This window comes from Sitophilus oryzae, unplaced genomic scaffold (genome assembly GCF_002938485.1).
Source record: "Sitophilus oryzae breed Bouriz unplaced genomic scaffold, Soryzae_2.0 scaffold_1502_pilon_pilon, whole genome shotgun sequence".
NCBI lineage: Eukaryota > Metazoa > Arthropoda > Insecta > Coleoptera > Curculionidae > Sitophilus > Sitophilus oryzae.
Window position 1 is genome coordinate 724,646 of NW_022146173.1, and position 25,600 is coordinate 750,245.

The window sequence follows — 25,600 nt, forward strand, 5'->3', positions numbered from 1 at the left end:
GAGCCCCGCATGTAGAAGTAAGGGGTAAAATACAATGGGGTGCCCCCCGGTGCCCCAAGGTTGAGGCTGTCCGTAGCCCCGCCTGGTATCGTTATATGTCTTGGTGCAATTCCCTGGCCACGACACTACAGTCAGGGACAAGACGATGAGAGATGCTTCTTAGACCAAGCCAAGTGCTAGAGGGGATTCCCCCCAGCACCTGACCAGGAGCTTCCCCACCAACGACAAGGTCTTGCATCTCCTAGGGGAAGCAAAAAAATAATAAATAAATCTGTTCTTGCAATTCACTGTTTCACAAATAGCTTAAACATGTTCTCAAATCAACTAGAACTTTCGAGAACTCTTTGAATGGGGTCTCAAAACTAACCATTCACATAACACCTCAAACAACCTTAAATGTGTTCTTCAAGTTAACTATTTCAAGGACAGATTTTACGTGTTCTCAAAATTAATTATTTTGAGAACACTTTGTATGTGTTCTCGAAATTAGACATTTATAGAACACTCTGTATGTGATCTTGAAATTAACTTTCAAGCATTTAAAGAACAATTTAAAAGTGTTCGTGAAAAATAACTATTTCAAGAATAGGTAGAACATCTCAAGCTAAACTAGAACTTTAACACTTTAAACGTGTTCTCGAAAGTTCTAGTTAATCTACAACTATTCCCAGAACACCGTGAATGTATTCTCAAAATTAGGCATTTACAGAACACTGTATATGTGATCTTGAAATTAAATGTTTTAAGAATAGCTTTAACATATTTTTAAGGTTAACTACATAGAACTTTCGAGAACACCAGAAATGTGTGTAATCATTGACAGAGCACTTTAAATGTGTTCTTAAATTAATTATTGCCAGAACAGCTTGAATATTTCTCAATATTAACTATTTTGAGTGCAATATGAACGTGTTCTGGAAATTAGACATTTAAAGAACACATTAAATGTGTTCGTGAAAAATAACTATTTCAAGAGAATAGCTAGAATATCTCAAGCTAAACTAGAACTTTTGGGAACACTTTAAACGTGTTCTCGAAAATTCGAGTTAATCTACAACTATTTCCAGAACACTGTGAATGTGTTCTCCGAATTAATCATTTATAGTACACTTTTTAACTGTGTTCTTGAAATGAATCATATCAAGAACATTTTTAACATGTTCTCAGAAGTTAACCATGTACAGAACACTTTAAATAATGTGTTCTCGAAATTAATGATTTATAGAACACTTTAATGCGATCTTACACACATAATTTTGTGTATTTTTTCTGTACTAAAATGAGGATTTTGAATAAGAAGGTAAGTATAAAATATGCGTTTATAATTCTTGTAAATACTACCATACGATCGAAAAAAAAGGCGTCGGAGATGGCTTCGAAATAAAGATCGCTGTCATTTTGTATGTAAAATTATAGGGTGATATAGCAACTCGCAGTTATAGCGAGATTGACGATCGTAATTTCCAAGCCAACAGGACGCCGTTTTTTTCGGCACTTAACAAAAATCAATAAAAAGGGTGGATAATGCTAATAAATAACAATAATTGGATTTACCTAATTATGAAAAAAATAGTGGCTAATCGTTATACAGAAGTTACAAGGGAGAAGATTGAACGCAGTCCAGGAATTTGTTATCACAGAGACACGTAAGTTATGACCTAGGTTAACTATATAGTACATAATAATACATATGTATATACGTACATAATAGTATTCGATATATTTATGTATACGAAAAATATCTTTATACAAAATAAAGAATAATAAGCATCGAAATGTACTTAAAACTCTTCGTAGGTGTATTTGAAAACTATAAATTCAATTAACTTGAGCGAATACAAAATGATATGCACCTGTTAAAATATTAAAAACTCTATTTTTAGACGAAGACATACATATAAATAGATTCATTTATTCAAATATATCTAAATGCCATGCATTTTTATTATGTACATTCTTTATTTTACACATTCTTAAAATTATAATTTTCTTAAAAACAAATGAATTAATAGAAAAAATCATGAACGATTCCTATTCGTACTGAAAAAAGATACTAAAATAATATTTTTCTAAAAAATAAATACTTTGATCTAAAAATAACATTTTATACTGCCTATTATTTTTATCCGTTTAGTCATTAACTAACAAATAAAAATTATATAGGTATTTACTTAAATTACCTATCGCTTATTACTGGTGCATAAAATCGAAACATAAAGCTCAGACTATTCATCCGTCAGTTAAAAAATAACTTGATATATTCCAAAATCCTTTTTTTCGTCAAATAACAATACTTGAAGAATAATAAAAGGAAAATAGTTTAAACGTATGACATATTCTGTAAATAAATCAGAAAAAAGCCGGTTAATTGCGAATAAATCGAGATAAAAAGCGAATTTTTAACGGGAAGTTTATCTAATACAGCGTTTACCGACCCTAAACTAAACGATTATCGAACGACAACGTCGAGAACTGTCTGGAAAAAGTCAGGCGCAGAACAAACGTTCGAGAACGTTAAGTCCCGTTCGAGAATTATCGCTCCCGTTCGGGACCCTCCTTCGGCCCAGTATATAAACAAACAGCCTTGGCGCGCTATTCAGTCAATTCAAAACCGGTGAGAAGTAAACACAAACCAGAGGCTAAGCGCGGATCGCGTAAAAACATTGTTTATATTCGTGTACGTTGAACAGTTGTTGTTAAAAGTGCAAAATGGTGAACGCTCCTGCTATTGGTATCGATTTGGGCACGACCTACTCGTGCGTAGGCGTGTGGCAGCAAGGAAAAGTGGAAATCATCGCAAACGACCAAGGAAATCGTACAACTCCGAGTTACGTGGCTTTTACCGATACCGAACGTCTTATCGGAGATGCAGCCAAGAACCAAGTTGCTATGAACCCGTCCAACACCATCTTCGACGCCAAGAGACTGATTGGACGCAAATTCGACGACCCCAAGATCCAGGAAGACATCAAGCACTGGCCCTTCAAGGTAATGAACGAACGTGGCAAGCCTAAACTCCAGGTCGAGTACAAAGGCGAGACAAAACTTTTTGCACCCGAAGAGATCAGTTCTATGGTGCTGATCAAGATGAAGGAAATCGCCGAGGCTTACTTAGGAGTGAACATCAAGGAAGCCGTGATTACTGTGCCAGCTTATTTCAACGATTCCCAAAGACAAGCTACCAAAGATGCTGGTGTTATCGCCGGATTGAACGTGTTAAGGATCATCAATGAACCCACAGCCGCTGCTCTGGCTTATGGATTGGACAAGAACCTCAAAGGAGAGAAGAACGTGCTGATTTTCGATTTGGGAGGAGGTACTTTCGATGTTTCCATCCTAACCATCGATGAAGGTTCTCTGTTTGAAGTGAAATCCACCGCTGGAGACACACATTTGGGTGGGGAAGACTTCGACAACAGACTAGTGAACCATTTCGCTGAAGAGTTCAAGCGCAAGTTCAAAAGACCTCAAGACCAACCCCAGGGCTATAAGAAGATTGAGAACTGCAGCGGAAAGAGCTAAACGTACTTTATCCTCCAGTACCGAAGCTACCATTGAGATCGACGCTCTATACGAAGGCATCGACTTCTACACGAAGATTTCCCGAGCAAGATTCGAAGAGCTCAACTCTGATTTGTTCAGGGGAACCTTACAGCCAGTAGAGAAAGCCTTGGCGGATGCCAAAATGGATAAAGGTTCTATCCACGACATAGTTTTGGTGGGAGGCTCTACAAGAATACCGAAAATTCAACAGCTCCTTCAAAACTTCTTCAATGGGAAGCAACTGAACCTTTCTATCAACCCTGATGAAGCTGTGGCTTATGGTGCGGCTGTGCAAGCTGCCGTCTTGACTGGAGCTCAGGATTCCAAGATCCAGGACCTGCTTTTGGTTGACGTTACCCCTCTGTCTTTGGGCATTGAGACTGCTGGAGGGGTTATGACCAAGATCATAGAAAGGAACGCTAGAATCCCCTGCAAACAGACCCAGAGCTTTACTACTTACGCCGATAATCAGCCAGCTGTTACTATCCAGGTTTTCGAAGGAGAAAGAGCCATGACCAAAGACAACAACCTTCTGGGTACCTTTGACTTAACCGGTATACCCCGGCACCTAGGGGAGTGCCTAAGATCGAGGTCACGTTCGATCTCGATGCTAATGGAATCCTGAACGTTTCCGCCAAGGATACCAGTTCTGGAAACGTGCGAAACATCACTATCAAGAACGATAAGGGAAGGTTATCGCAAGCGGACATAGATCGCATGCTTTCAGAAGCCGAGAAGTACAAAGAAGAGGACGAGAAGCAACGTCAGAAGGTAGCTGCGCGTAACCAGCTGGAGGCGTACATTTTCCAGGTGAAACAAGCTGCGCAGGACTGCGGAGACAAGTTGAGCGCAGAAGATAAGGCTACCATCGAGCGTGAATGCAAGGACGCTCTACAATGGTTGGATAGTAACTCGTTGGCGGAGAAGGAAGAGTTTGAAGACAAACAGAGGCAGCTTACTTTAACTTGTAGTCCTATTATGTCAAAGTTGCACGGGGGTGCAGGGGCTGGAGGTCCTAATCCTGGAGCGGGTTACGGTAATGGATTTCCTGGGGCTCAAGGAGGGCCTACAGTTGAGGAAGTTGACTAAATATAGTTTCATAAGTTCGTTCAAAAATAATTATACTTATAATATACTCGTGTATTTTTCTAGTTTAGTTAGTTTTCATTGTGCCAGTTTTAGATGATTTTGTATTTTATTTTTAATGTATTCATTATTCTGAAATTTACCTACCTTTAATGTATTACTCGCTTTAGGCTAGAAAAGTATTTGTTGTATGAAAAAGTGTTTGAATAAAAAGAATATACAAAAATTATAAGTTGGTATTTTATTTAAATCTTCCCTTTTTAACTGGTTTAATTAAATCTGTTTTTTTGCAAAAAAGTTAAATAACAAAATACTAAATTCAATGGAAGTATTTTCTAATATGAATAATAAAATATTGTTTTATAAGAATAAAAAGATTAACATATTTTATTATTTATTGTACAGAATGTTCCTTAATGCTAATATTTAAGGGCCCTTTATTCTTCGACCTATTTCATACACGTCTTCTATGAATCGAAATACATATTTTGATTTACAAAAAAGGTTTAATTTGTTAACAACAACAACCACCGCATCAGATTCTCAGCGAAGTAAGCTGACTAATTTTTTTAAGCAGAAACTATATGCATCGGACGAAAAAAATCAAGAGTTAAAAATTGTTTAGAAATGAATGGAGATTTTTTGAAAATAATTTTTTTCTTAAAAGAACTCAGTGGTGTACCAATTTTTTCTTCAAAATTATTCAATGTAAAACCCGTATGGACGGCACTGGTGGAAATAAATAAAAAAATTACCTCAAAAAAGATATGCATAGATGCCTAGAAGACGTGTATCAAGTTTCATAAAGATATAAGATATCTTTAATAAAATCAGAGTTACTATGAAAAAATGTTTTTTTTTAATTTTGCCACACTGTATCTCAGTTAAGATGTTTAGGACATACATTCATATGAAGTTTTTCTCTTAAAATAGGTCCGAGAATCATTACCTTAATATTAGCATGTCATTAAGGAACACCTTGTATACCTGGTGCGTCTCAAAAGTGGCTTACCCCTAGAACTTTGTTATTTTTTCAGATAAAAAACGAGATTTGGTATGTCAGTATTTGACATAAATTACGATTGATTGACGTATTCATTTGTTTTCGGTCACTTCCTGTTTTACCGGAAATGACTACAACTTTTGATTTTTAAATAGCCTTCTCGGCCAGGACACGACAATATAAACAATGGACGATCAAATCTATTTTTTCCAAGGCTTCTCGATTAAAAATTATTATTTTTAACATAGCCATTTCTATAGGACGCAAATAATAGCCCCGGAATCAACAAAATATAAACCAAAGAACATTCACTTTCCAGGAGTGCACCAAAAACGAAAAAATTTGTGCGTAGTATAGACATGGGTACTTTCAAACATGCGTCGTTTAAGTAGAGTTGTAGCATCGTAGAGACTAAAATATTCAAGAAAGTAAATGAGAAATTAATTCAACTGTAACTGTAAAATATTTTACTAAACTAAATTGTTTTTGCTGTCAGGTTTCCTGGAAACCCTGTACTTTACTCATGATTTTTAATCTGAGGTTTTAATAAATAATAAAACTTAGTTATAACAAATTATTTGTTTATTTAGGTATAAAAACAAATCCTTCTTAATCAAGTACAAAATATGAAAATCGTCACAAACTCTCTTACAATCCCTAAAGTGATAAATCAATCGTCATCACTACTATCACCGTCAGAACTATCCTGACTTTGTGCAATATACTGACTAATTTTTTCTTCTAATTCTTTGTCCTCTGTTAAATCCGATCCATCCAACTTATTATTCTTACAGCCAACATAGGGACACCTAGCTTTACGTTTCGATTGTCTCATGTACTGATATATAGAATCGCTTTCGTAAATGTGCTTGCAATTCTTATTTTTGACCGGGTTTCGAATCACTGTTTTTGAAATTGGATCTATAGGCGGTGTAAAGGAACTAGAACACAAAACGGAGTCGTCACCGACTTCTTCATACACTGCTTTGTCTTTCTTCTTCTTCTGTTTCAGTTCTTGCACAGATAAATCTTCTAGGAAGTACTCTTGCCATATTTCACTTGATGTTACCTCTTCATCAGGTTGTTCTGATAATTTTTCTTGGAAAACCTTATCAATATCCTCCAAGTTTTCAATTTTGCCTAATTTGTCTTCGACAAGACTTATCGCTTGTTCGGATTTCTTAAAATCGTTGTCAATAAGGCAATATTCTTTTAGAAGGTCTTGGAACTTTTGCATTTCCACTTGTTTCGTTGATGTATCCAAGTTATCAGATATAACATTTTTCCAGGATGATAATGATCTTAAACATTTGTTTAAAGCTACACTATATCTTTCCTTTAAAGCCATTTTATATATTCATAAAATTAAATTTAAATTTCAAATGTTTTGTTTCCTTTTGTAAATGTCAAATGTCAAAAATTTAAATTTTTCATGCACGCCTAGCTTCACGGTAGTACCAATTTAAATCCCTTTTTTTTATAGTATATGATTTTCATGTTAAAATCTTTTAACATAATTGGATTTTCTAATTCACGAAGTTCAAAAACAATCCCATTTAGAAATTAAATTCCTAGAAAATTGATATAATTTTAGCTTATATTTTAAATAACAAAATTAAATTTTAAATAAAATAGTATTTCTGCCGTAAAGTCCTAACAGCTCAAGGCCGATAAACGGAAGAGAAGAAAAATAAAATGTAACCCCACTTTAATACTTCAACTTCAAAATTTAAAAAACAACTTTTGTTCAACCAATGCCCTCTATAAAAGATCAGCCCACGGGCGGACTTTTGTTTACTTCATCAGCTGTACATACTTAGATATTGGGTTAGATTCTGTATTCATATTTTGTCGGTTGATTTTTGGTATTATTTGTTATTGTAGTGCAAAAAACTAATTATTTTGGTGTTTAAGTGACATAAGGTCTGTTCTCAGAAGAATCCCTGACTAGTCAGCACGTTTCTCATTGGTTAAAATGCGTAGAAACCTGATTGTTAGTCTGGTTTCTACACATTTCAACCAATAAGAAACGCGCTGACTAGTCAGGGATTCTTCTGAGAACAGACCTATAAAGTACTACCAGATATATGGTTACTATGATGGTCAATCTGTTTCTCATAAAAAAACACGAAATATTACACGTTTTGTTAAGTGCTTTAACCTAAAAGTGCCCATAAATTTTTTATTTATCGTGATTTTTGTGTGTGTTTTTTAAGACTCAACAATTCATCAATAAAGCTTAAGTGGAGTGTGTTTTTGGTGCTATGCCTCATCTTTGTTATGTTCCTGGTGGAAAGGATAGTTATACTAGGCAGCTTAAAGTATTCAGAAGAGCAAGAAAAGTGGGTACGAGTTATAAATCAAGACAATTCTATTGAAAATATCTTTAATAAACTTAAAAATGATATTCTCCCAGGATGGTATTAAAGAAAACTGAACAATTATGTTAATTTTATTCTTATTGTGGAATCTCCACTCCAAGTGTTGTTGGTTCAACTTCGATAGATTCAAACACGTAAGTAGGTATTATGATCTAGGGAAAAATAAAGAATATGTGTATTAAAGATCATGAAAAAGATTATTATTTTGAGTTCAAAATTAAAAAAGATTTTTGTAAAGACAAGAATGATAAAGTTTAAAAGAAGAATGTGTTTTTGTTTGATAATTAATGTATGTAAAGCATAACATATATTTGTTCAGTAATTTTTACTGAATAGTGTTGATTATTTATAATACCAAATTAATATCAAATATTTAAGTGATGGCTGAATACAATATGAATAAAATAACAATAAAATTGGTATATTTGCAATACAAAATTAAGTTTTAAGAATAAAGGTGTTACTAAAATACTAAGAAATTCATATCTTTGTTTTAATTGGTCGAATGTTATTTACATTTTATGTAAGAATTATACCGTATCATCGAAAAAAATCGGCGTCTAGTTGATTTGGAAATGAACATCGATGACATTCCCTAAATAATTGTACACATAAAATAATTAACTAGAATTTTACAATCTTGGAAAATTTTATATTCTTGAATCTTGTTTCTAAATATTCTAAATTTTTTGATTTTCTTGGGATTTAGGTTCGGAAAAAAACGCTGATTAAGTTTTCATTTGGTTTTTCATTATTTTTATTTGGTTTAAAAAAAACGTTATGGTTAACATTATAGCCTTCATCAGTGTTGTGTCGTATGAAAAAAATAGTGTCCAATATAATCCAAAAAATTACATATAAAATATTCACACCACGCACCACATAATGTTTACTGCGTAATCCATAGTCAATGTAGATAGTTTTAGTGTTAAGAATAATAATTCTTAAAAATATGTGGTCATCTTTTGATAAGTTTATATTAGTTTATTAATTGCAGTAAACATTATGTGGTGTGAATTTATATGTAATTTTTTGGATTATATTCGACACTATTTTTTTCATATGACACAACACTGATGAAGGCTATAGTTAGCCGAAACGTTTTTTTTAAACCAAATAAAAATAATGAAAACCCAAATGAAAACTTAAATCAGCGTTTTTCCCGAACCTAAAAATCCCAAGAAAATCAAAAATGTTAGAATAATTTTACATATAAAATGCCAGCGATCTTCATTTCATAACCATCGCTGACGCCTTTTTTTAGATGATATTGTATTATCTGTAAATATAATTTTTCGAACATTGATACCTGCAAAATATACATATAAATTTTGTGAATGCAAATAATAATACATCACTATTAGTAGATATTAAATGTTTTTTGTTAAATTAGATCGATTTTCAAACCCCAAAATTTAAAATATATTTACATTTTACCCAATATCTTATGTATACATTATTTGTATATTCTAGAACAAATCTGAAGTTGTCTCTGAAACTGAAATCTGTCAATTCTAAACTGTGAAGTTAGACAATAGTTAGACAAAAACAATGCTGTCCTTGTCTAGGCGGCCATACTTGTCGTGAGGAGAATGACAGGAATGACACTAATGACTGTTTCCAATTTTCCTATTTCACTGTCACCCCCCTGTTTCTAGTATCCCAATCATCACAAGCGCCCCTAACGGCGATTTTCGAACTTCATTTAGATCTCAAAAACTGGGCCCATAATTTTTGCGTTCGATTCGCCTCCTCCTTTTAGACTCCATAATTTTAATACAACTTCAAAATTTAAAAAACAACTTTTGTTCAACAACTTATTTTATTTTTTTATTAAGTTAGTAGTCATAAATAACCAAAAAAGGTATAATAGATATATGAATAAAATCACAGTTTTATACTGTGATATAATGAAGTCAGTTAAACAAGTTTCTCCCATACAAAAAAGAACTAGAAATGCAAAACAAATCACTAATAGCGATGCCCAATCTGAACACAGTATTGATTTTGCAAAATTCAAGCCTAAAAGTAAGAAAGGACTAGTTCACAGTGATACCTCACAAAACCTAGAACCTGATAATAATTCAAGTGATAAGCTAATAAAGACAGTAAAAAGAGAACATGTAAAAATAGAATACGATGAGACTTCACCATCAAAAATGGATAAAAAATGTCCACCACACTGGGAAGTAATATTAGAAAACCTAAAAGAAATGAGAAAAGATTTTGATGCCCCAGTTGATTCATTTGTAGATAGCAAGAAGTGTCCTGATGAAAAGCCAGAAGTAACTACTTTATTACCTTTTAAGTTATGATTTTTAATTATGTTTAAAATTTACTCATTAGGTAGTCAGATATCAGACACTTTTATCTTTGATGTTGAGTAGTCAAACTAAAGATCCAGTGACCGAGGCTGCCATGGCTCGGTTAAAAGATCACGGTTGTACAGTAGAGAACATATTAAACACATCAGATGAAGACCTAGGAAAACTTATTATACCTGTCTCATTTTGGAAAGTAAATTAAGCAAATAAATTTAGTTCTTTTTAATACGAAGTTTATACTTTTTAGACTAAAGTAAAGTATATTAAAAATACTACAGAAATGCTAAAACAAAAATATAATGGAGACATACCTAAAACAGCTGAAGAATTATGTAAACTGTCTGGGGTTGGTCCAAAAATGGCACATTTGTGTATGAAAGAGGCTTGGGGTGAAATTACAGGAATAGGTAAATCACCAGTTTTAACTGAAACATTTTTTGTATAATTAAATTTTTAGGTGTTGATACTCATGTCCATAGAATCTCAAATCGTTTAGGCTGGGTTAATACAAAAACTCCAGAAGAAACCAGGAAAGCACTTGAAAGTTGGTTGCCGTTTGATTTATGGTGGGAAGCGAATCTCCTTCTGGTCGGATTCGGTCAACAAAGATGCCAATCCTTGAGACCTCAGTGCCATACATGTTTAAATAAGAATTTATGTCCGTATGGCATGAAATACATTAAAGATAATTCAAATAGCAAGAAAAAGAAAAAATAATGTAATGCTTAAAAAAACCTTTAAAATGTTTTTATATATTTTTTTACTTTTTTCCGTTTGTTTAATTATGTACCTATGTTTAAAAATAAAGTATGTTTTTTAAATTTGACTTTTTTTGAATAATTATTTAAAAAATAAATAAATTAATGAATTAATTAATAAATTAATTAAATATGAATTAATAAATTAATTAATTAGTTAATAAATTAATTGAATTTTAGGTAATTAGCGTAGGATAATAAAACCCAAAAATTAAAAAACATATTTACTTTACTATGTCACTTTTTACAGTTATTTTTTCCTCCTTCCTCTAGTTTTGTTCCTAGTAAATTCCTTTTGTTTCTTTAGTTTAAAAGATTGTTTCTTTTGTTTTTGCCTTTCGAGTTTATTCTTCTTTTGAAAAACCTTACTCTTTTGAACACTCTTCGTTGCTTGTTTTTTCAGTTCCTTCTTTATCTGTTTTTCATTTTGGAATTTCTTCTTGTCAGGTAGTTTAACTTTCTTTGATGATGTTTTCAGCTCCATACCAGGTATTTCTTCTTTGGTATCTTCATTGCTACTTGCTTCTTCTTGCTCTTCTTCATTATACTTGGGTTGATTAAGCCCTATCCAATTGTTTTGTTTAGCAATATCGTTGGTGTTCAACTCCACGACCTTAACTGTGACGTCGTCTTCCTCATATTCCTCCCGGAGTAAGTTTTCTAGTTCGGGAATATCTCTAGACGAAACAACTAACTTTTTGTAAGATTCTTTAGCATCAGCTTTTAATCGTTTTCGTTCCTCTTTAAGCTCCTTCTCGAAATTCTCTTGCGCCTGTTTTTTTCTCAATAGTTTTCTTTTACGAAAACCAGTTAAAAATTCTCTGAAAAAATAGATACGATTTAGAGGTTATGTATCTTCTATCAAGTTATTTGTAGCGCGGTATTAAGAGTACGGTGCTTATACTATATATTTTAGTAGTAAAAAATAATTACCTTCTTTTGGTTTCATCGAAAACTAAATGGATTTTATTTGCCCGGTTCTTGGGTCTTCGTTTCGATTTTTTATTTCGCGAATCCATGTGTTTTGTTTACACTATTATTGATTGACAGCTGTTGTCAAATATTTGGAGGATCAAAAATAAGTTTTTTTGATATAAAAAGACTAAAGAATAAATAATTGGATAAGTTTAATTCGATTACTCTTGTAATTAAACTGAGAGATATTTTATTTCCGTTGCGTGTCACTTGCTTGTATATTTTTAAAAAGAGTTATTTTATCGTCAATGAAACCAGAATTTCTTTTGATCGTGACGGTTTTCCCTTCCCTTTAAATTTTCAACCAATCACGAGCTAGTACTTGCATAAAGACCGACTCAACCACATCATGGCTGTCAGTATAAATTTGTCCATTGTAAGATGAACTTTCCCTCTGCGAAATATACACATAAAAGGGTACTTTTATTTATTTCTGTATTAAAAGGGGTGAAATCCAGCAAAAAACGTTATAAAATGTTTCAGCGGGTGAAGTGAGAACGTGTTGACTTGGGTAAGTCCTGAAATTTCCGAATAATTAGCTATTAGTAGGTAAATTATTGTGACAAAAATTTTACTATCTAAATTTTGATATTACGTTGTAATGACCTATGCGGAATTTAAAGATTTAGATCAATCTGATCTGCAATCGTTTATTGCCGTATTGAAACTTCGAATATTAGAGTCTTAGGTCGTTGAATTACTAATGTTTTTAAGGATTTTAATAGTAATAGATTAGTTATTAAGAAAATACCTGTCTAAAATATGATCTAATTTGGGCCAACATTTACTTTTATCGTCATAGCCATATGGTCAATATAAATTCCGTTATGTATCTTAATTATGAGGATTTCACGAGTAATAAACACCTATCATTGTATATTTTCAGGATTTGCCTGTTTACAAGAGAGATAAGCTTGAAATTGAATAATGACTTCTAGTAGGTAAGTGAATTTTTTTGAACTTTTATCAAGTGGCGCATACATTTAAATTTGTTAAGATTATATGTATCGACATTTGCACACAATTAATGTGCTGAGAATAGAAAATAAAATTTAATTCAATTAAAATGGATGATTTGCAGTTACTTTAATATAATAATATAAACAGATATTCGTTCTTTTTGAATAGGGATTAGGTTTATTTACAATTATTGTTGTGGATCTCTGTGTTAATAGAAGCTTTCCTTTTGTTTATAATTTATTAATATATATACCTACCTCTTGTAGCTAGGGATAGGTAATAGGTAGGTATTCATTTTAGTTGATTTCTTGCTTTTTTAAAGAGACAAAAACTATTTTTTTTATAAACCAAATACCTACCTGTTAGTTTTTTTTAATTATATCGTTTTCAAAGAAATACTATACTATATTTTCACAAATAAATATAAATGATTAACAATAAATAATCAACTTTGTTTCTGTAATAAAATGGAAGGGAATAAAATTCAAGTCATTTAATTTAGTATATTTTATGGCCACCCGCGACATACTTAAAATTACCTAACAATTACCAATTTACATTTAAAGTCGATTTCTGACACGATTTTTAGTAATTAAATTAACGAACGAAACCAGTTTGAATACATAACACACGAATGCGATAATGTATTTTTAAAATTTAGTATTTTTTTGGGAGGTTTTGTTTTCCTTTTAGGGGAAATTTGTGATGTTATTTATAAATTACAAAAAATAAGTTCTAGATTAGTTATGTATGTTTGTGGTAGATCCCCCTGTAATATACAGGATGGCGCATGGCGCTCCGTATACCGGGTTCGTCTCAAAAGTGGCTCACCCCTATAACTTTTTTATTTTTTTAGATAAAAAACGAGATTTGGTATGTTAGTGTATGACATAAATTACGATTGACTGAGGTGTTCAATTGTTTTTGGTCACTTCCTGTTTCACCGGAAATTGTTACAACTTTTGATTGTTTAAGACACCCTGGGTATATTTTTATTTTATTCTATAGAAAATGACACTCTGAATAGAATGACATATGGTATGTCAACTTTTGACATTTTCTCTTACAAAAAAATCGTATTTTAAATTTCAATCTAGAGTGGCCTGGCTTTGTTAAAAACACTAATTTTTAATCTAGGAGCCTTGGAAAAATAGATTTGATCATCTAATGTTTTTCGTGTTTTCTCCTGGCCGGTTAAAAGATACCCAAATCGTTTTTAATCATATCTCAATTTTTTCAAATGGGGCATAGGTGACTCATTAGCATATTTGGAAAAAGCATTTTTTTACGAATAATTTGATACCACACACTTGGTATTTCGAGTCAAATTGTTGCTATGAACCGCATATTAGAGGTGGGAATTCTAGTTCCTTAGTTCTAGTTCCTCCAGAGGAATAGTTCCTTGAACTAGATCTTTAGTTCACAATAGTTCCCGACTAACATTGACATCCCCCTTGCTTGCTAATGCGTTTCGTTGTCAGTCAGAACTATTCACAGTATGATCTGTATAATTTTTATAATGTACGGAGATATAACGAGACGTGTAATTGTGTACGTTAAAAATATATAGGTAAGTTTTATTGCAGATAAAAAAATAAAAAAACTCAAATCAGAATTTAAAAACCTATATCACAAATCAATTGGAGCAAATATTACAAAAATTTTACGAAAAAATGCATTTCTCCTCACCTCAAGCTTTTTGCTTTTGTCTAAAAATTCAGAATATCTACTTCGTTTTATAAGATATTTCTTAATTTTAGGGACCTAAAGTGAAACATTCCCATAAAATATTTAAAAAACAAACTAAAAATCAAAAACAGTATCCACGACAATTTTCTGTGGTAATTACGCCGCGCCGGCTGCGGCAATAGACAAGGCCGAATCCATCGTCGTCGCCTTGTATTATATCTCGGATCTGCCGACTCAATAGATTCCCGTGAACTAGTCTTTTAATTAGTTCCTCTAGGTCAGGATCCGATAACATACTGTTGACACTCCCCACGCCTGCCTAGCATCAATCGCTCTGGCTGATCCATACGTAAACTATTTTATTTAGTTTCTTTAGGGCTCTGTTCCGTCAGCGCGTTTCTTATTGGTTGAAATGTGTAGAAACCAGACTAACAATCAGGTTTCTAGGCATTTTAACCAATGAGAAACGTGCTGACTAGTCAGGGATTCTTCTGGGAACACACCTTAGGTCCGGATCCGATAACATACGGCATACGGCTGGCACTCCCCACTCCTGCCTAGCATCGATCGCGCTGGCCCGATTCGTTCGTACGTAAACTAGTCTTTTATTTAGTTTAGTTCATAGAGAAATATAAAATAAAAGAGTTGTCATTTCCATAGTCAAAAGTAGGCAACACGTTTAACGAGGATCGATTGTAGCGCACCCTTGAGCCCTAACTGAACTAATCGAAATATGACAGACGTTATCGGTAAAATAGGTATCTGCATTGCCTACCACAAAAAAGGCGGGCTGTTTAAATATGAATATAAAATTTTATGTATTTTTTAAAATATTACGAAATTAAAACTGCAAAAATATAACGAAAGTTTATTTTTAAAAACGGAATATTTGAAAAGTATAAACTATTGTAGACTTTTCAAATGCTTACAGTTAAATGCTAAATTAAATTTGATAATATAAAACATATATGCTGAATTAACTTCGAGGGGTAAACTCCTGATGAATTTCTGTACACTAATGCCAAGGTAATGCCAAATAATTTAGTACTAATACCAATAATGCCACGAAAATGCCAACATCTTGTACACCACCAAAATACACCAGCGATTTACCCTTCGATTTACCTATAGTATTATAAAACGTATTTAACAACGCCACTAACAAAGCATATAAGATCGCAGGGTTTGCAATCTATGCTATTATAACAGATAAAGATTTAAATAAGATATCATCAAAAATTAATTCACCTTTAAGTTGGATTTATAAACTCAGCAGTCAGCAGTTGAAGTTCAGTTGATGTAGCAAATGTTCAACACTATTAAATGAAGGCGCAAATTTATAGTCAGTTCGTTTTACGTTCACAGAGTTCAGAGATGGGCAATGTCTTTACATATCGAACTTGCTTTCCATGATACCCTTTCCTGGATCGTGTTCAAATCACATCATCGGCTGAACAAAATATTACATGATGATGGCAAAACACAGCACAAAATATAAAGTTCAAATCATAGAGAAATATAAGGTCTCTCGTTCCTCGGGAAATAAAACTTCGTCCATAATTCGGTACACAAACACAAAACAAACAAACAAAGTTTATGCTACACAAAATAATAACAAAATTCCAAAATTCAAAACAAAATTGTAAACAATTGCAAAATACAAATAATTTGCTGTCATGTCACTTGTCATTCTTGTAATGACACGTGACAGGTAGCAGGTGGCGACGCTTTGGAGCCCTAACTGAACTATGCAACATTATGGCCAAGTTAGACAACCTTTCAAACACTCTTTTATTTTAGTTACTTTATGGTTTAGTTCCCCATCCGGATCCGATAACGTACGGCTGGCACTCCCCACTCCTGCCTACCATCGGGCTACGCGCGCTAGCCGATCCGTCGCCGTCGCATATTATTCTATATCGGTCACAGTCTCGATCCTGGAATAGGTCCTGAGGAACTAGTTCTTTGAGAAACCAAGAACTAGTTCCTTTCATTCCGGGGTCGGAATAGTTCATTGGAACTAGTTCGTTCACGAACTACATACCTCTACCGCATATTACAATTTCAAATAAACTATATGTGAAAATGTCAAAAGTTGACATATGATATGTCATTCTATCCAGAGTGTCATTTTCTATCGAATAAAGTAAAAATATACCGAGAGTGCCATTTAAAAATTTGTAGTCATTTCCGGTGAAACAGAAAGTGGCCAAAAACAATTGAATACGTCAATCAATCCTAATTTATTTCATATACCCACATACCAAATCTCGTTTTTTTATCTTAAAATAATAAAAAGGGGTGAGCCACTTTTGAGACGCACCCAGTAGATATATGATTCCATAAATTGAACATAATAATACCTAGGAAAATCTTTGTTTAATGGGTAGGAACCTTAATAGTATTTTGAAGAGACATGAATTCCCCATTGAATATCGGAATAATATACTGGGTCTTCCATTTAAATTAAAAGAGTAACTTGCTTTTAAAAGTGACCAATGTTCAATATTAATTGGTCTCATCCTGTATAAATTTTCTGGTCAGGTTTTAATATAATTTGAAGTACATTGGATATGTTAAACAAATATTAGACTGTGCCGGGTAAATTCCAATTTAGACAGCTTTTATTGAAGTTTAAAATTTGTTCTTCATTTTTGGAAAATGTTAAATATTTCAAAAATCTTACATTTTGGTCATATCTTTCTCTAATGAAACTTACTTTATTTTTCGCTAGAATACGAAAATCAATTAATATACCGGGTGCGTCTCAAAAGTGGCTCACCCCTATAATATGTGTAGTAATATGTGTAGAGATGTGCAGATTATGCATTTTACACCCCCTATTTTATGCGAACAAATTTTGTTATATTATGCGGCTTTTATGCGCCCAAAAATGGCTCATTATGCGTTAAAAAATTACTTATTATGCTCCTAGAAATGTAATTTTATGTTTTTACGTAAAAAAGTGCATAAAGGTCGGTATCTTCGTTAAAGGTGTTGATAAAGGTGTTGAAAATGTTAGTTTTTTAAAACAGAAAAAATACACACAAGATTTCACAAAACGCAACATATTATATTTAAACAGTTGCATTTTTTGGTAACTATAAAACATCTTAACAAGATAACAAAAGTTTAATAATATTATCAAATATTAATCTCATAAAAAAAAGCTAAAGAAAAAAAGCTAAATTTCAACATCATCTTCGACAACCCAATCCGAACAATCATCTCCAAAATACATACACATCATAACTTCAACGTTTTCAGGAGAAAGTCTGCAACGTCTAGGGGAGAGAATATCTCCATAGGCTGAAAAGGCGCGTTCGGTAGGATCGACATTTGCCACTGGGATATGCAAAACTTGCATGCAGTATGTAAAAAACTCATGATAATTGAGCCCCAATCCTAACAGTACCTTGCATACAAAATCTGTGTTATCTTTATTTGTTTTGGAGTTTTGAACTGCCTCTTTCAGCTCATCCGACATTATACCATGTAAAACTCTGAAATCAGCTGTAGGTACTTTGTGTAACAGATGAATCTTTTCCTCGTCAACATCGTCACAAGTCGCCACAACAATTTTAATTGGCTCAAACAATAGTCTTCTTAAATTGTAGAAAAAAGGAAAAAATGCCACTTTATGCGATAATTATGCACTTTGCGCATTATGCTGCAAAACGACCCGATTATGCCTTATTATGCGGGGTGTATTCGTCCTCGGGAAGGTTTAGTGATGACTCAGGTATCAACTTTGAACCGTTTTAAGGCCTTTTTAAAAATTATGCAATTATGCGATTGCATAATCTGCACTTCTCTACCTATAACTTTTTTATTTTTTCAGATAAAGTAACGAGACTTGGTACGTTAGTATATGACATAAATCCGGATTGATTGACGTATTCAATTGTTTTTCGTCACTTCCTGTTTCACCGGAAATGACTACAACTTTTGATTTTTAAATGTCACCCTCGGTATTTTTTTACTTTATTCGATAGAAAATGACATTCTGAAGAGAATGACATATCATATGTCAACTTTTCACATTCTCACTTAATAAGAAAATTTATTTTAAATTTCAATCTAGAGTACCATGGCTAATATGTTAAAAACACTAATTCTTAATCAGAGAGGCTTGGAAAAATAGATTGGATCGTCTAATGTATTTAGTGTCTTGTCCTGGCCAGTTAAAAATGCTCAAATCGTATTTTTAATCATATCCCAATTTTTTCAAATGGAACGAGGGTGGCTCATTAGCATATTTGGAAGAAGCATTTTTTAGGCATAATTTGATGCCACAGACTTGATATTTCGAATCAAATTTTTGTTACGAACCGGAAGTTATAATTTGAAGTTATGATATGTCATTCTATTCAGAGTGTTATTTTCTATCGAATAAAGTAAAAAAAATACCGAGGGTGCCATTTAAAAATCAAAAATTGTAGTAGTTTTTTTATAAAAGTTATAGCGGTGAGCCACTTTTGAGACGCATCCGGTATATAGGGTGTTCCATTACAAAAAATACATACATACAAAAAATACAACTTTGATGTGTAACTTTTTCTGGGGTCATCCTATAGAACTCCAACATGTATATTTTTAAAAAATGCTCAAAATTAACCGACATATACACACAAAATTTCATTTCAATACAAATGATTAAAAAAATATATTTCTTTTGAACATTTTAATTTATTTTTCAATGACCACATACACAACTTTTCCAGTATAGTTGATATTATTGTGTTTAATAAACTTTAATTCAGACCAGTGTTTTTTTCTATCTGAGGAATATCCTGTTTTTTATCTGCAAACCAATTATCTTTCTAGGACAGTCACGGGTAAAAGTGGGCGATATTGTTCTTTTTTGTGTGGGAGTTAGCTCATTAGCAAAGAAGCCTTAATGTTTTTTTCCTGGAATTAACTTTATTAAAAAATAAACGTAAATATTTTGTTAGAATTATAAAAAAATGTTATTTTGAACATAAACCACTATAAATCTTAGATCTTAAGCTATAAATACGAATTGTTAGTTAGGTTCAAAACTGTTTCTTTCCTTAAATTTAGCGTTAACATTATTAGGCATTTGCATAAAAGTGTGTATTTTGGGTGGTATTCGACAAAATTTGCAGGCTATTAAGGAACCAGAAAATGTACAAATTAAAGAAATAAATTGAAAGTATATTTATATTAAAACAGCATTATAAGTCACTTTTTTAAACGTCCTTCAAATCCTTCAATTTAATAAATGTTTTTTTAACGAGGATTCACCCCTTAATTTTTTTCGTAATTGTTTTTAAACACTCTGTATATTCTATCTCGTGTAATTAGTTACTTTAATTACTAAAAATCGTGTTACAAATCGATTTTAAATATAAATTGGTAATAAGAACTTCTCGTGTTATCACTTATCACCCTGTATATGAGAAACTATTATTCTAGCTAAGCATGAATATAAATTTAAATACTTTTTTTTATTCATAGTAGATTGGATCGACTTTTTGTGCTCTTGGAGACCGGCAGTACCTCTGTAACTAGATCAGCTGCCGCCAAACAGTTAGGGGAAGTACAGCGGCTACATCCTCACGAGCTCAATACCTTGCTGTTCAGGACTGCCTCGTACCTGCGTTCCCCTAGCTGGGACACCCGAATAGCTGCCAGCGAAGCCGTCAGGGCAATTGTTAATAACGTGCCCCAATGGAATCCTCGGGGAATACCCGACACTATCAAAGGTAATAACTCATGGAAATTTTCTAGAATAATCCACAATATATCAAACTATAATCTAAATAAAAAAAAACAAAGCCGGGTTAGTTACACCATTTATAACTGAAGAACTACTTAACCGATTTTAATGATCTCTGATTTGTTGGATTCTCCACCCCGAATAGCAAAAAAATTGGCGCCGGGAGGCACGTATAGCCGCCCATACTAAAATACCGGGTGTTGCATCGTCGGACGGGACATAGGAAATCCCATGTAAATTTTAATGGGGTCAATTATTGGCTTCCCTAATTATTTTAGAGAATAATTCTATTTAGGTTTATTGAAGAGCACTAAAACCCACATTCAAAAGAATAACTTTAGATATTTTTGATTAGCCCGTTTACGAGTTATCGCCGATTTCTTTTTAAATATTTCTCCTTTCTTATGGCCCTGTATTTACTTATGAGCACCAGTCAAGGTAAAAGATAACTGTCAAATGAAGTTGTCATTTCAGAAATTTACCTATTTAGGGCTATATTATTATTGAAAACTCATTCCTACATCGGAAATCTTAAAGATGTATTTATAAATACAAATTAATATGAATTAAAGTAAAATAAAGTGATCAATTACAAGGTTAATTGTAGTATTATTACAATATTCAATAACTTATTAATTTAGGTACTATTAAATTGTTAGAACTTTAGGATTTAAGATGTTCAAATATTCGTCCATCAACTGCTAGACAATAACCCAGGCGATCATAAAATTCTCTTCTTACATTCGCTAGTTGGTAAACTGAAATTCTATTGCATTCGGCAGAAATAGCATTTTTTAACTCGTCTAGATTTGGGTATTTTTTATCCTTGTATATTCTGTTTTTTAAATGGCCCCAGAGAAAGAAATCATTTGGCGAAATATTAGGAGACCTTGCTGGCCAATTTACTGTATGATTTAGGCCAATAACGTTTCCGTTAAAACTATTGTCTAAATATTCCCGAACAGCCAATATCGATAATTTTCAACATTGGATTCATTATTTAAGGTAAACGTGCATTCGTCAGTGAAACATATGTTTTTTAAAAATATCCGTGTTTGCTCTTTCCATCATATCAAAACAAAACGCCTGCCGCCGTATTTCGTCCCCATCTCGTAGCTCTTGGTGCTTTTCATATTTGAAGGAATAGTATTTATGTCGTTTCAAAATTCGAAACACTGTAGTGTGATCTATTCCTATTTCATCCTCAAGTTTCCTTGTGCTGATCTTTCCATCGTTCTCTTCCACGCACAATAAAACTTCCAAGTCGGTATCATTTCTTGGATCTTCTCTTTGTTTCTGCCTTGCACTTGTTCCATCTGCAGTTATTTATTAGGGTACCTTTTTTTTTTGGTCTCAAATCTCTCGATATTCTTTGCGATTGTAGATTTTCCAGGTATCGGTCTATTCGGATACAGAGCAGCAAACATGTCCGACACCTTTTGATAACTATTTCCTTGATAATACCATTTAATTATCAATACTTTTTCTTCGGTAGTGTAATTCATGGCTAATATTTTCGATGTAGGTATGAGTTTTTAATAATAATAATAAAGCACTAAATAGATAAATTTCTGAAATGACAACTTCATTTGACCTCGTTATCTTTTACCTCGACTGGTGCTCGTAAGTAAATACAGGGCCATAAGAAAGGAGAAATATTTAAAAAGAAATCGGCGATAACTCGTAAACAGGCTAATCAAAAATATCTAAAGTTATTCTTTTGAATGTGGGTTTTAGTGCTCTTCAATAAACTTAAATAGAATTATTCTCTAAAATAATTAGGGAAGCCAATAATTGACCCCATTAAAATTTACATGGGATTTCCTATGTACCGCTCGACGATGCAACACCCGGTATGTTAATAAAAAGTTGGTAGGCAGTTCTTTTAGTTTTAAAGTAAAGGAATTTTTCCAATTTTTTTTTATCTCAAAATCTGCGACTTTGACTGATTTCGATGTTATTACAAATTTTGTTGCAAATATTATTCCTAATCTTAAATTGAAAACCGCGTTTCGCTAGCTACTGTAATTTTGGAGTTACGATTTTTTAAAATTTTTAACCCCCTCCTATAGGGGGTATTGTACGACTCACCCTGTATACAGCTACTGAGAAGTCTCTGGATTCTAAACCCAGTGGTATTATCCTAGATCATAATTCATAATGATCTAGGGGTATTATAGTAAAAATAAATATATTTATATTAAAATTTAAATTTTCTATTGTGTATTGGGCATATACACAGATTTTCTATTTTTTATTTGGTAATATTTCTTTATTATTATTACTATTAATAAATAATAATACTCTTTAATTTTAAATTATTGTTACAGCTGATCATTATAGATAATTGACTGTTTTATAGGATATAATTTGATATTATTATTTATTGGTAATTTGATTGAAGCATAAAGGATTATTATTGTTTTTTTTTGTAGTTTTGAATCGAAATCAGGTAGTCCCTGAGGATCCCTGTTTAGACCATGTTATTACCTATAACAAAAATATTATAGTTACTAATAATACAAATCATTTTGCTTTTGGTTACTATAATAACTGATCATTATAAATAAATGATTGTATTTTCAAAATACTAACTTGTGGAAGGTTATGATTTCATTTTTGGTTGTAAATTGCACAGATACGTTCCATAGCATAGAACTTTGTCCCTTACTTTGATAAAAGATAGTCTCCCAACGTCCAAGCACAGATTTTTCACAAAACATCGTAAAACGAAACTTTACAATATAAACCAAGCAAAAACTTCACGGCCTAACTTAACTTAACTAAATAAATTACTTTGGTGTTGTTGAGTTATGAATTACTGTCTAGAATAGTTATATTTAGATATTTTAAATAGTTCTTTGTTTGTTCTTTGTGTTTTTTGCTTCCGACGAGTGGAGGAGATACTGTGCTGGCAACGGTTACTTTTGGGTCGGCATTTACATGTGTGGAAGTAAATCGCATGGGGATCTTATTAAGTCGGAGTGAGAGAAATGCGACCGACAGACGCGACGCGCGACGGTGTGCTGTTGCGGCGTTGCCAATACGCCTTTCCCTATCAAGTAAAGTAAAATCACGATCGCAAACCGCTTATTTTTAAAAGACTTTTTTTCAAGAGATAACTAGATAAAATCATTAGACATGTTTCTGAGCATCTGAAATGGAATTATAAGGATATCGTTAGGGTGTCATTTTTTTTATAACGAGAAAACGTCAGTAATCGCGATAATTTAAAAACTCAACTTTTAACACATAACAGGCCATAACTCAAGAACCACTTTAGATATTGAAACTTTTTTATTTTCAAGATCGGATATTTTACAATATGTTTACATAAGAAAAATTCGATAAGGTTGTTTTTTCTATTCAAAAATTGTAAACAATCCATCCTTTTACTTTTAGAGCATAGCAATTTTCAGCAATCGTGTAATTTTTTTATTGTTAAAGATTTTCACATACTGTCTACAAAGAAAACAGAAATATTAACAAAGTTCTTGAAAAAACTACAATCTATTATTTTTAATAGATTTCGAGATATCGATTTTTGAATTCAGAGTTCTAATAGCGCGACCACTATCGAACACCCACTCAATTCCACTTATTTTTAACAAAAATGCAAGTATTTCTAGCTTGCACTTAAAAAATCAAGCTATAGGGAAAATTACAATTATTTCGTTAATAAAACTAACAAATTAAGGCGCCAAGACGAAATCGTAAATCGTGAAGCTGAAGCGCAACCGTAGTATGCGGAGTCACGTTTAGATATAGATGCAAGTAGGTATTGATTGGGTCGACCGGTCAACTGTGACAAATCTGCTATATCCCCTTCCACGTCTCTTAGCGATGTGCACAGTTTCTCGGTTTATTTCATATGTTTGGCAACGTGTTTACTGTCCTCTCTTTGTTCAGTACATTATAAACGCATTGTACTCTTCTTACATACGGAAATCTCGACCCAAGACTAACCTTTGCCAGCCCTTAGTATACCTTCTGAAATGTTAAGCATTTTTTGTTCGTTAGGTAAACTTGTGTATCACAACGATTGATAAGTAATTTAATGATACAAAGTAATTTAATGATAAGTAATTTAATGATACAAATGTTGTTTTATAGAGGAAAATGGTGTATCATCTCAAGCATTATCGATCGTCGGAAGACTACAGTTTGAGCAGTTTGACATGTCTAAAGTATTAGATAATAGCACACATTTAATGGCTTCTGAGGGCAAGGAGTTTGACGTGGAAGAAGATTCAGCTTTAGGTAACTACATAAGAGTTTAAAAAAAACTAAAGTCTCCCCAACAGTCTGTCCGGGGGTTTCTTGACAGTGACAGTTGTTGTCTGTCGTTTTAATTAGCAGATAAAACGTGAAATGTACTGAATTCAGTTCTGTATGTAAAGGGCGATCAACAGTGATTAAAATCCGTAGTTTACGATTTTTTTTGATAAAATGCTTAAAAATAAAAAAAATGCAAATTTATTCTTAAGTTAATCTTTTATTTCATTGTTTTTTTTTTCGTTTGAAATCACTCCTAATGCTTGTATTAAAGGTTTAGACATGAAGGAACGCCTAGCCAAGCAAAGACAACTCCTCAATAACAGGCTGGGCTTAGACGTGGCCGCCAGGATGGGTTTCAACACTTCAGCTTTATTCTCCAATGAAGACTTGGCCGTAGGCATTGAAAAAATCGAGCAACCTCACGATTACAATTCAGGAATTGTAAAGGTAAGAATTAATATGACATTTCATTTTATTTAAGTTAATAAATATTGCTCTTTGTGTTAAACATGGTAAACAATGTCTTGTTGCACTTATTTTTCAGTTTACACAATTATGTTGCATGTTACGATGTTTGATTTTTCATTTCCCTTTCTATGTCTGCACACATTCTCCTATCCTTGTACCCTGCATCAACTTGAGCAGGTCCTTGATAGGACGAGAGCATAGTTCATCTGGTTCTAGCCTTGCTTTCACAAATAGAAAGTGTCGCTTGCCATCCAGAGCCTCGCAGAGTCTGCAGCAAAGACTGTCTTGATACAGGTTGAGCTTGTTCAGGTAGCACTTGACAGCCATATGTCCTGTCAAGAGATCTGTTATAATCCGCATTTTATTCCGGCTAAGCTTTAGCAGTTGCTTTC

The 25,600-nt window shown here is 32.8% G+C and overlaps 4 protein-coding genes and 1 pseudogene across 4 annotated transcripts in view; 3 read left to right on the top strand and 2 right to left on the bottom strand.

Annotated features, from left to right (window-relative positions):
• Positions 1-2,614: 2,614 nt before the first annotated feature.
• On the top strand, positions 2,615-4,859 carry LOC115878215 (annotated as a pseudogene).
• Positions 4,860-6,195: 1,336 nt separating this feature from the next.
• Positions 6,196-7,032, bottom strand: LOC115878217 (E3 SUMO-protein ligase NSE2-like). The gene has a single exon (XM_030894634.1). It carries the CDS (start codon positions 6,978-6,980, stop codon positions 6,303-6,305), a length of 678 nt encoding a protein of 225 aa, XP_030750494.1. The 5' UTR covers positions 6,981-7,032; the 3' UTR covers positions 6,196-6,302.
• Positions 7,033-9,642: 2,610 nt separating this feature from the next.
• LOC115878216 (endonuclease III-like protein 1) lies at positions 9,643-11,136 on the top strand. Its single transcript, XM_030894633.1, has 4 exons — positions 9,643-10,298; positions 10,360-10,530; positions 10,585-10,744; positions 10,795-11,136. Exons 1-4 carry the CDS (start codon positions 9,891-9,893, stop codon positions 11,052-11,054), a joined length of 999 nt encoding a protein of 332 aa, XP_030750493.1. The 5' UTR covers positions 9,643-9,890; the 3' UTR covers positions 11,055-11,136.
• A 169-nt stretch (positions 11,137-11,305) lies between these two features.
• Positions 11,306-12,288, bottom strand: LOC115878218 (nucleolar protein 12-like). Its single transcript, XM_030894635.1, has 2 exons — positions 12,029-12,288; positions 11,306-11,916 (listed from the first exon to the last, which is right to left on the bottom strand). Exons 1-2 carry the CDS (start codon positions 12,112-12,114, stop codon positions 11,346-11,348), a joined length of 657 nt encoding a protein of 218 aa, XP_030750495.1. The 5' UTR covers positions 12,115-12,288; the 3' UTR covers positions 11,306-11,345.
• A 129-nt stretch (positions 12,289-12,417) lies between these two features.
• LOC115878219 (TATA-binding protein-associated factor 172-like) overlaps positions 12,418-25,600 on the top strand; it is a 38,028-nt gene continuing 24,845 nt past the window's right edge. The window contains 6 exon segments of the mRNA XM_030894636.1: positions 12,418-12,581; positions 12,957-13,011; positions 20,201-20,448; positions 24,576-24,722; positions 25,012-25,187; positions 25,464-25,490. Coding sequence (XP_030750496.1) covers positions 12,998-13,011; positions 20,201-20,448; positions 24,576-24,722; positions 25,012-25,187; positions 25,464-25,490 — 612 coding nt within the window. The 5' untranslated portion in view covers positions 12,418-12,581; positions 12,957-12,997.

Coding starts and splice junctions, on each gene's coding strand:
- LOC115878217 (XM_030894634.1), bottom strand. CDS start 6,980: ATGGCTTTAAAGGAAAGATATAGTGTAGCTTTAAACAAATGTTTAAGA.
- LOC115878216 (XM_030894633.1), top strand. CDS start 9,891: ATGAATAAAATCACAGTTTTATACTGTGATATAATGAAGTCAGTTAAA. Junction 10,299..10,359: donor GTCCTGATGAAAAGCCAGAA/GTAACTACTTTA, acceptor TTTACTCATTAG/GTAGTCAGATATCAGACACT. Junction 10,531..10,584: donor TACCTGTCTCATTTTGGAAA/GTAAATTAAGCA, acceptor TATACTTTTTAG/ACTAAAGTAAAGTATATTAA.
- LOC115878218 (XM_030894635.1), bottom strand. CDS start 12,114: ATGGATTCGCGAAATAAAAAATCGAAACGAAGACCCAAGAACCGGGCA. Junction 11,917..12,028: donor TTCGATGAAACCAAAAGAAG/GTAATTATTTTT, acceptor CTATTTTTTCAG/AGAATTTTTAACTGGTTTTC.